General features: G+C 44.6%; 3 protein-coding genes across 3 annotated transcripts; 2 read left to right on the top strand and 1 right to left on the bottom strand.

Moving 5' to 3' along the window:
• Window positions 1-775: 775 nt before the first annotated feature.
• Window positions 776-1805, top strand: LOC4330896 (uncharacterized). The gene has a single exon (NM_001416951.1). It carries the CDS (start codon window positions 943-945, stop codon window positions 1408-1410), a length of 468 nt encoding a protein of 155 aa, NP_001403880.1. The 5' UTR covers window positions 776-942; the 3' UTR covers window positions 1411-1805.
• An 860-nt stretch (window positions 1806-2665) lies between these two features.
• Window positions 2666-6845, top strand: LOC4330895 (replication factor C subunit 3-like). The gene is made up of 9 exons (NM_001416949.1): window positions 2666-2977; window positions 3732-3948; window positions 4348-4427; window positions 4520-4679; window positions 4868-4949; window positions 5335-5464; window positions 5581-5644; window positions 5740-5808; window positions 6436-6845. The coding sequence occupies exons 1-9, from the start codon at window positions 2794-2796 to the stop codon at window positions 6533-6535; spliced, it is 1086 nt and encodes a 361-aa protein (NP_001403878.1). The 5' UTR covers window positions 2666-2793; the 3' UTR covers window positions 6536-6845.
• Window positions 6846-6881: 36 nt separating this feature from the next.
• Window positions 6882-9250, bottom strand: LOC4330894 (metal tolerance protein 3-like). Its single transcript, NM_001416948.1, has 7 exons — window positions 9021-9250; window positions 8715-8902; window positions 8387-8585; window positions 8113-8291; window positions 7807-7957; window positions 7419-7552; window positions 6882-7281 (listed from the first exon to the last, which is right to left on the bottom strand). Exons 1-7 carry the CDS (start codon window positions 9220-9222, stop codon window positions 7102-7104), a joined length of 1233 nt encoding a protein of 410 aa, NP_001403877.1. The 5' UTR covers window positions 9223-9250; the 3' UTR covers window positions 6882-7101.
• Between the last annotated feature and the right edge of the window lie 765 nt (window positions 9251-10015).

Below are 10015 nucleotides of genomic sequence, written 5' to 3'. Positions count from 1 at the left end.
CTTGGGTGTAGATAGGAGACTACTTCTCTTTCAGGCTCTCATCGTTGGCTTTTTCCCTAATAAACCAAAAATAAAAATAAATTTTTAGGTAAAACTTTTATATATGTGTTATTGTGTACTTTAACGTTGATTATATGACTGGACCATTGGGTTCTTTTTCACAGTTAAGTGTGCAAGTGACAGTGTAACCCGTAGGCAACAAAGGCCTCATCACCATACTCAACCCAGTCACCCGCACCGTTCTCCAAAAGCTTTCCAACTTGCCAGCCATTGCCCTCACCGTCTATGCCATTGTGGCATGGTCATCGCCTCATCGCAAAAGATCCTTTTCGCCAACTCGCCAAGTGCCTCCAAAACAAAAAGGCACATCCTTTCAGAGTAAGTTTAATAGTATAGTGACTATAGTCCACTACTAGCTCCAAATTATTTATAACCAATAAAATATTGAATTCATATAATAGTCGCTTACTATAAAATTAGAATCTGGTCCCACCTGCCATACACACATTACATCTTAGAGTTCATGCGCAGCTAGCTACAGATCTATAGTTCGCTACTTTGCTTTTTTTTTATCTTTTTAAAATATGTTTGGAGCTTGCTTATAAGCTGATATTGTACCTGCTCTCGTAGTAGTAGGACAATAGAGGCGCGACGCTTTCCAAGCCCAAGCTGACTGGTCGACGCCTCGGCGGCGGCACACGCGTCGCCGCGCGGTTCGTCCGCTCTCGCGTTTCACCTCACCTCCCTCGTGAAGGAATCGCGGAATCCCCCTCCCGCCAAGTAAAGCGCAGCTCAACTCTCTCTCTCTCTCGCAAGTGTTGTTATTCCTTTCTCTCCCGCCAATATAAACCAGCAGCCATCTCGTCTTCTCCCTTGCAGCTTCGGACTTTCGTCCATCGCCGGCAAGAACAGCAGCGCAGCAGGAGGTGTAGCCTTGTAGACATGGCGAGCCTTGGCTACTACGACGACCGTGGCGCGCCGTCGTCCTACCGCTACGACGCGCGGCAGGCGGCGGACGGGGCGGGGACGTCGTTCCACCTCTTCATCTTCCTCGCCACCGCGTCGCTGCTCGGCGCCGCCTCGCTCTACTCGCGGTGCGAGTCCGCGGTGGAGAGCCTGTTCGACCAGGTCCGGGTCGTCGTCGTCCTGTCCCCGCTGCTGCTCCTGCTCGCGATGCAGTACTGGGCGGCGGCCGCGGGCGGCGGCGGGCGGCGGTCGGGGCTCTCGTCGCTGCTCATGGCGCCGCTGGTAGGGGAGCACAGCGGCGGCGGCGGCGGCTGGTACGACCAGCGCCGCGACGGCTCCTCGCCGTGGGGCGTCGCGCTGGCGCTGGCGCTCGTGCTGCTGCTCATCTCCTACCAGTCTTGCTTCCAAGATTGGTGGTTCCCGCTCGTCAACCGCCGCCGGTGAGCCGAGATCACCGACGAGAGCAATGAAATTTGCAAAGATCATCAATCGATCGATCGATTAGCAGGTGCAGGTTCAAAACTTTGAATCGGTTCATTCCACGGATGAAACCTAGCCGAGCCATGTATGCTCCATTTTAGTATAGTTACTCTGTTACTTCTACTCATCACTGGCTTCACCGCTGGAGAAGAGGAAAAATGGAAAATGATAGGTAGGGGATATTTTTGCTGCATGATCATTGGAGCCCGGACTGTCTGGACTCTGGTGTCTTGAGCTATTAGGCATTAATAACTACAGTATCAATTAATCTTGGATGTAAATGTAATGGCAGCAGCATACTGTGACACTGACACACTATTGTGTGCTATAAATAAAGAACAGTTCAAAATCAAGTCGATATTATTTTTTTCTCAGACGAACAAATCGCAACTTTCGACCAGTTTGGTAACTAACTGCGTTGACTGTACCCAGATCAGTTTGCTAAACGTTTTTAGAGCATTTTCTCCTTAATTAATTATCAGTGAGCACAAGCCTGGCATGTAAATCATGTTGGCAACAGTGGCCAAGTAGTGCGGTACACTTCTTTAGAAAAGGACTGAAGATCCGATACCAAACCAGAATATTTGATAAACAAACACCTCAATACCGACAGAAATGTGCCGTTTGTTATCAGTATGTTAATTAATCAAACATGGGAAATAGCATGGAAAAGATTAATAAAGGACAGAAAAGATGGAATCTCGTTCTTGACTTTCCGTTCAGAACCTGGCACCGTCTCTCTCTTCTTTCGGCTGTTGATGGACGGCTAAAGCTGCTTTCTGCGCTAATGACGGTGCGGGGCAGCGGCCGTCTACTCCCGTATATATACATGTTGCCGAAAAGCAGAAAAGATAAAAAAGAATACAGATTATTCTTCACACATCTGCACTTTCAGCTTCCCCTATCGTGGCTGTTCACGTCTTTTACCATGGGTTCAGATAAGGCTTCTAGCGTGGCTGTTCAGCTTGTGCACTGCACTAATCATGAGTTATAATAGCCAATTTTCGCTAATTTAAAAACGGTTGAACTAAACTGACTATACTCACTTCAAATTTGAACTCACATGTTTTTGAATAAGACAATTCGAATTCACATATGGTGATTGGAAATTTAATTAACCTCTTCCCCTAATTCTACTCTCGAAGGCCCAGTTGCAGCGGCTAAATGGGCTGGGCCCATAATCGGCCCAGATAACAACCCTCCTCCGCATCGCTGACCACGTTGACCATCTTCCATTTCTTCCCCTCGCCAAGGCGAGGCCGCGAGAGGGGTTTCGAATTGGCGCCAACCATTCCCCCCGATTCCCTCCTCCAGCTCTAGGGTTTCCGCCTCTCTCTGCGCTACGCCATGGCGGGAGCCACCGCCGCCACTCCGATGGACATCGACGCCGCCGCGCCGCCGCCGGGGGCGGCCGCCAAGGGCAAGGCGCCTCTCTCCTCCACTCCCGGCGGTAGGGCCGCGCCCTGGGTCGAGAAGTACCGCCCCCAATCCCTCGGCGATGTCGCCGCCCACCGCGACATCGTCGACACCAGTAAGCTTCCGCCGCTCCCCCCTTTGGTTTCGCCTGCGCCGATGATTGAGCTACTGCGTAGTCGGTGGCTGCCGCTCGGCGTTTTAGGGTTTTAGGAGCGGAGCGACTCGATTGGGTTACTGATTTGGGGGTTGTTTTGCCTTTATTGGCGAGGTGGTGCGAGCCCACGGGATTTCTGTAGGTAGTATCGCTATTTTGTTTTTGTGAATAATCACTATCTATTTGCTAGTGTCATGATGGGGATTTTGTGGTTCTACACTCATGTCTCCCCTCCAGCTCCACATTTAGGATTTGGCGGTTGATTTGGTCTTTCAGGGGATTTGGCAATTCGTGCTAGTGAGCTCCAGCTTGTGATCTGTTGTTAACTTGGTGCCATGAATTGTGATGGTTAGTTTTCACCATATTTGTCTTAGTTGTTCCTCTATGTTGCATCCTGTTAGGAGCCTGGGGTCATTTGAGTCATGCAATTGGGTTTTCTGCTTGTTTTGTGTGACTGTATTATATTTAGCCATTTAGGTAGTGAGGAACTGTTTTAGTATGTGATATAATGACCTGCTGATATTTCTCTCTCTCTCTCTCTCTCTCTCTCCCAAATTTAGCTTATTGTAAGCTGTCACATATTTTGGGTTGTTGAGTTTTGACACATTATTAGAAGTAAATAGCGATTTTTTTTTCTGTTTCAACCTATTTATTAATTTCTGATTTAGACCATTAAGCTAATCTGATGATTTTGTGTCATTTCATTATATTGTAGTTGATAGGCTTACAAATGAGAACAGGCTTCCACATTTGTTGCTTTATGGGCCTCCGGGCACTGGGAAAACATCGACAATACTGGCCGTTGCAAGGAAGTTGTATGGGTCACAGTATGGCAACATGATTCTTGAACTCAATGCATCAGATGAGCGTGGTATTGATGTTGTAAGGCAGCAAATCCAAGACTTCGCAAGTGCCCGCAGTCTCTCTTTCGGGTATGCTTTACATTTTTTGATGTTATTATTTTGGGAAGATATTTGAGTAGTATTTTCTTTCTAATAAGGGGGAACGTGTTTTAGCATATACCAGATTTGATCTTTGTTGGTCCTAGACCTACCTATACACGATCTATCGTGGGTTTGGAAATGCATGTTGAGAGAGTATTCCTGTTGTTTGTGTATGAGTGGTCATACTTTGTTGTAATTAGCATGCATTATGCAGTCATCTTGTGAGCCAATAATCCCATGGAGGTTGCATATTGTCTCATGGATCTTTTTTATGCTTGTTTTCTTATGCTTTATTGGAGCTACTGGTATTGCATAATTTGCATTACTAAAGATCTGGTATACAATTTAATTCAATTTTGTCATATATCTGATATTTATCTTGCGTAGAGCAAAGCAATCTGTTAAGATGGTTCTATTGGATGAAGCAGATGCCATGACCAAGGATGCACAGTTTGCATTGCGAAGAGGTTGGTCTGTTGTTCAGAGTTTCTCATTGTGTCACCACAATATTGCTGTGTTTTTCTTTCAGCTACATCTTCTAATCTCCCCCATCTTACAGTCATTGAGAAGCATACAAGGAGCACAAGGTTTGCGCTGATATGCAACCATGTGAACAAAATCATTCCAGCACTGCAATCAAGGTGCACCAGGTTTAGATTTGCACCCCTTGATGGCACTCATGTTAGGGAACGTCTTAAACATATAATACAATCCGAGGGGTAAGCACTTAATGCTCCTTTGCAGATTATACTAGAACCTTCGATATGTTTCTCTTGTAAAGTTTCTTGCTCATGTTGACTGTTGAGACTTGAGAATTCAGTTGGTTTTGTTTTGAAATAATATCATTGTGTCACTATCTTCATGTGGTAGTCTAAATTTTTGTTGCCACATCTTTGTGTTCTTGCAGGCTTGATGTAGATGACGGTGGTTTGACAGCCCTTGTGCGGTTAAGTAATGGTGATATGAGGAAGGCTTTGAACATATTGCAGGTTATGTGTGAATAAGCGTTTGCTGAGCATTCTTTACCTACTTTTTTTTAACCATTAATCATTATATTTAGTTTATGAAAAACATAAAGGCCCATGTGCATGGGGGTTGTGTTGGAATAGACAAGAAAATTTTGCCTGTTAAGATAGATCTGGATGAACCATACTTATCCCTCACTTCATAACAAGAACATGTGATGCTAGATTTAGCTAATCCATGCCATATTGGCAATGATATCACATCATTTACTTGTGAGATGCCTGTAAATTATTCAACCAAACCATTAAAACCTGTTTTGTTATACTAATTGTTTTTGTACAATGAACTGATATATATATATATATATATATATGTTTTACACTGATTTGCTTTACCTTTTATGTGCAGTCAACACACATGGCATCTAAGCAAATAACAGAGGAAGCTGTGTACCTTTGCACAGGAAACCCCATGCCGAAAGACATTGAACAGATAGCATACTGGTTGCTGAATGAATCATTTTCAACCAGCTTCAAATGTATTCTTAATTATCAAAGTCATACTCCTAACAATTACAATTCATGGTTTAAACATGAATTGTGCAATTTGTTCTTTGCTGTCAGTCTTGTGAAAACACTGTCCTATCTGCTTCAGGTATATCTGATATGAAGATGAGAAAAGGACTGGCCTTGGTTGATATCATACGGGAGGTCACTATGTATGCCCTCTTTCATGCCCTATATTTCTCTAAACCTTCTTATTCCTCAAATCCTCTAAAACCTTCTCCTAATACGCAAAAGAAATTTCTTGCAGGTTTGTGTTCAAAATACAGATGCCATCTGATGTACGCATAAAGCTGATTAATGATCTGGCTGATATCGAGTACGTCCTGTTTTCAGCTGTAAAGTTGATTACTTGTCAAATTTAGTGTGCCTTGCTTAGTTCACCTAGAACTTGCATATAATATTTTATTTGATCATAAATCATTTGTGATTTTTGGCTGATTTTCTACTCAGTACCCTTTTTTTTCAAAACTTTGACGGAACATTTTGCTGATTTATTCATATTATATGCTTCAAGATAGTCATTTATGTCATCACATCAAATAACTAGTATGGAGTATCTTACGTAAGAAAAATAATAATAAATAATTTAAACCAGCTAACATACTTTATTGTATGTGTTTCACAATTTAGCCATTACAGTTAAATGGTTGCATACTGCAAAGCAATAGTTGTTAAGCAAACCTCACATGTTGGAATTGCTTATTTGTGCCTTGTGGAATGTTTGCATTTGGGGGGAAAATGAGTCTTTGGGTTGCTTTCATGATGCAATTACCTAAAGTTGACCTTTGGCTATCTGGAATACTTATGGAAGTATAATAACTGATTAATATTATGAAATATTCCAAATATTTTTAGCCTTTAGTCTTCTTGGAAAGGTAGGTAGTATAACCATTTATGGCCTTTTCCCTTAAGATGGCACGTTGTTCATGGCGTCTGTGTGCAGGTACCGGCTAAGCTTTGCTTGCAATGACAAGTTACAGCTGGGGGCGCTGATATCAACTTTCACGGGTGCTCGCACGGCTATGGTTGCTGCTGCCCACTAATTTCAGCAAGGTGATGATCATTTTGTTGCCCTTCACTGCCACTTCAATCTGGAAATGACGCGGCAATGCTCGTTATTATTATAAGCATGTGGTTAGCGTAAAGCTTAAAAGCATGGCGAGGAGAAATTTTATCTGTAGGGTTTGTCTGCTCGACGTGCTAGCTTCTGGGACTCGGGAGTGCCTTGTAATTGAACTGTAACCGAATTCTATCGGGTGTAACCGTGTAGGTGATGCATGATGCGTGTAACGTTTTATGCAGTAGAAAATGTATTCACAGTTCCAGCTCTTTGCGACGGCCAGAACTTTTTGGTCAAGTTACGAAGCAAGAAAGCAGGCCAGCCAAAAGGAAACAAAAAAGGAAACGCACCAAATGGCGAATCCAGTATTATTTCACTCAGACATACAGATTCCTCTACCCAAAAGCCAGCTACCGACCTACCGTCACCGTGTACGTGTAACCATAAGCCTTCTGCTGCCTCAGCGACAAACCAAACCAGTGGAAGACTGTACTACAGTACCAGAATTTCAGTACACTGCACAAGAGTAAAACTGGAGCTGTCAAGGGCTCAAGGCTCAGTAGAGGGCAATCTGCTCCGAACCCTGTGCTCCGGCTTATGAGTGCTCTCAAAATCCACATGAACAAAAGCACGCTCAACTTCTGGAAGCTTCTCGATCTTGTCCTGCAGCGATTCACCAATGGAGTGCGCCTCACCCAAGCGCATATCCTCAGATAGCTCGATGTCAACCTGTGTATTCAGATTATCAGAAATATCCTAAGTTGTATTGGCTAGCATGAGGAAGATATGGAGTGGCACGAAAAATTAAAAAAAAAACAAACTTATTGGTGCAGAATCTGTAATTCTGAATAGCTGCAATGGCTGACCTCGACAAAGTAGAGAGCTCCAAAGCTGTAAGCTCGAACCGTGTCAACCCGCCTCACACGTGGATCGTGCTTCATGGCGAGGTATGTCAGTTTCTGCAGCATATCTGAAGGGGCACACTGACCCACCAGTGTAACTGCATAAAGATTTACAACCACAAACTGTCAAGATTTGTGGTGCCAAAACTATTGACAACTGGTGCAATTGAGGCCGAGCAATCTGCCATTAAACTCTAAACATCATTTTCCTTGTTAAGTGGTTCACATTCTTTTATGAGTCGTTTCAGTTTCACTCTTTTGCTAATGAAAAAATCTCACTTGGTTAAAAAAAAACGAAAAGAGCTGGTTTAAAAAAAGGGGAGCGAAGTATTAAGAAATCTAGAGGGCAAACCTGCATTTTCGTATACAGTTCCAGACCAATTCACAATGGTATACACAGCAAGTAGCACAGCCCCTACTGGGTCAATCCACCAGAAGAACTTATCTCCAAGCACAGCAGCCACTAAACCAACAACATTGGTTACGACATCGAAGTAATGGTCCTGAGCGGCACAAAGGCAACTGAATTTTAGAGCAGCAAAGTTTTCACCGGTTCAATAAGGCAATTCATAGTTTCACTCTTGCGTTCGAATAAATCAAGTGACGCTCTTCTGCAATTGCTTCAAAATTGATTATTATATAGTCAAGGCAGGTATACCTTTGCATATGCCTGGACAATGCTATTCCCTGAGCTTCTGCAGTATATGTAGAGGGCAAGTTTCACCACAGTTGCTGAAAGCATGATCGAGTACAACCATATCAACTGCTCCGGTGTCATCTTCTCTCCCGCCTTGTTCTCCACCAGTTGTTCAATAGCTTGGATCAAGACTTGGAAACCTAAAAAGAATGCAAAGATATTCATAACTCTAAACTTCTAGCGTGCAAATTGCAGTTGACTAATATCAGTCTCCTAATGGAGGTGGATCTCACACCTAGAGTGGCCATGATGGCCGCGAAGACGATGATCCCAACAGGCTGAACACGCAATTTCCCGATCGGATACTTGTAAATGTTCACACTCTTCATTGTAAGATGTGTGAAATAAAGGATACCCCCAGCCAAGAAATCCAGCAAGGAATCAAGCGTGGATGCAGCAATCGCCATGGAGCCCGTCTTGATCGTGGCATAAACCTGCATATGCCAACCAAACGGATCATTCAAACTGTGCTTCTCAACCTTTCGCATCCGTGTCCCAACGATCAATTGTCACTCTGACTCTTGACTCCGCTACCCTGATGCGAGAAATCAAAATCAATTCACCTTGAAAACCAAGAGGATGATATTGGCGTAGTTTGATATCTTCATGGCGGACTCGCTCTGCTTCTGCTCCTTGTCCTCGAGCTCGAGCACCTCGGCATCCGACTCGAATTCGCCGGGCATGCACAGCGCCTCCACCTCCTCGAAGATTTTCAGTGTAGCCAACTGCTTCTCATAGTACTCCTTTTCACCTACTCACAAGGGAAGAAGCAATCACTTCTACTATTCACTAAGTAGAAGTGTAGAACAAAGCTTTGCGACTTTCCTCCATGGATTAAGCGCGAGCTTAGCGAGGAAATCAGGTACTACCTTGGGAGAGGCCTTTGGCGCGGGTGAGGTCGACGTCGGCGGCGGGGCGCTCGGGGTCGCCGCCGCCGCGCACCTTGTCGGGCAGCCGCGACAGGAAGGTGCTCCGCAGCGAGCGCGCCGAGTCGCGGCGCCGCAGCGACGGCGGGCGGGTGCTGCCGCCCTCGCCGCCCAGCAGCGGGGTCCGCCGGTCGTCGCCGTCCATCGCCGTCGGCCGTCGGCGACGCGGGGGGGGGGGGGGGGGGGGGTCTCCGCACTTGAGCGGGTCGGGTGTGCAGCGAGCGGAGGATGAACTGGTCGCCTCCACTTTTTGAGAATTTTTTTGGAATTTTGAGTTTGATTTTTATACTATTCAGTAGTGAGATCTGGGGAGTTTCTGGATTCTATTTTATTACAGCGATGTTTCTTTTACTAACATTTACCAGCTATGTTTCTAGAAAGTTCAGGAGGTATGCCATTTTCTGTTTATAATATTAGCAACTCACAAAGGCTTCCTCAGTGTCTCCTTGCTCCGGTGCCATCTCAAAGAGACAGCTCGACGGCACGTCCTAATGACAGTTCCTTAGCGCGTTGATATCCTGTTTGTTACAACTCCAACTTCTAAATTTAGCTTCAGAAGTTGGGTCTGTAGTAGAGTTATGGAACTGCCTAAACCCAGCTCCACAACTCCAGTTTATTTTGTGAGAAAACTCCACCCAGCTCCGCTTCCATTTTGAATGAAGCTGACACTTTTTGGCTGAGCTTCAGCTCCACGAAGGGTGGAGCTGGAGCTGGAGCTGTGTCAAACAGGCCTGCAGCATGGGAACGGAGCTTTAGTTAGGGCATTTTATTTATTTTGAACACTGCACGGTTTCAAGTAATTTTAGTTTAGAATTTATATATGTATTGTAAGGTTATAACTAGAAGAAAATTGTAACCAACGTTCAGAGCACATTAAAATATGTTTAGTTTTAGTTTAGATATAGTAAAAGAATATTTTAATACAAAGTCATCCACCC

This window comes from Oryza sativa, chromosome 2 (assembly GCF_034140825.1).
Source record: "Oryza sativa Japonica Group chromosome 2, ASM3414082v1".
NCBI classification, from domain to species: domain Eukaryota; kingdom Viridiplantae; phylum Streptophyta; class Magnoliopsida; order Poales; family Poaceae; genus Oryza; species Oryza sativa.
This window is presented reverse-complemented; position numbering and strand designations above follow the sequence as displayed.

What these genes read in the sequence shown, in the direction of transcription:
- LOC4330896 (NM_001416951.1), top strand. Translation starts at nt 943, where the DNA reads ATGGCGAGCCTTGGCTACTACGACGACCGTGGCGCGCCGTCGTCCTAC.
- LOC4330895 (NM_001416949.1), top strand. Translation starts at nt 2,794, where the DNA reads ATGGCGGGAGCCACCGCCGCCACTCCGATGGACATCGACGCCGCCGCG. An exon ending in CATATAATACAATCCGAGGG is followed by an intron (nt 4,680 to 4,867) that starts GTAAGCACTTAA and finishes GTGTTCTTGCAG; the next exon opens with GCTTGATGTAGATGACGGTG. An exon ending in ATTTTCAACCAGCTTCAAAT is followed by an intron (nt 5,465 to 5,580) that starts GTATTCTTAATT and finishes TATCTGCTTCAG; the next exon opens with GTATATCTGATATGAAGATG.
- LOC4330894 (NM_001416948.1), bottom strand. Translation starts at nt 9,222, where the DNA reads ATGGACGGCGACGACCGGCGGACCCCGCTGCTGGGCGGCGAGGGCGGC. An exon ending in TCATCCTCTTGGTTTTCAAG is followed by an intron (nt 8,586 to 8,714) that starts GTGAATTGATTT and finishes TGGCATATGCAG; the next exon opens with GTTTATGCCACGATCAAGAC. An exon ending in AACTGTATACGAAAATGCAG is followed by an intron (nt 7,553 to 7,806) that starts GTTTGCCCTCTA and finishes ATCTTTATGCAG; the next exon opens with TTACACTGGTGGGTCAGTGT.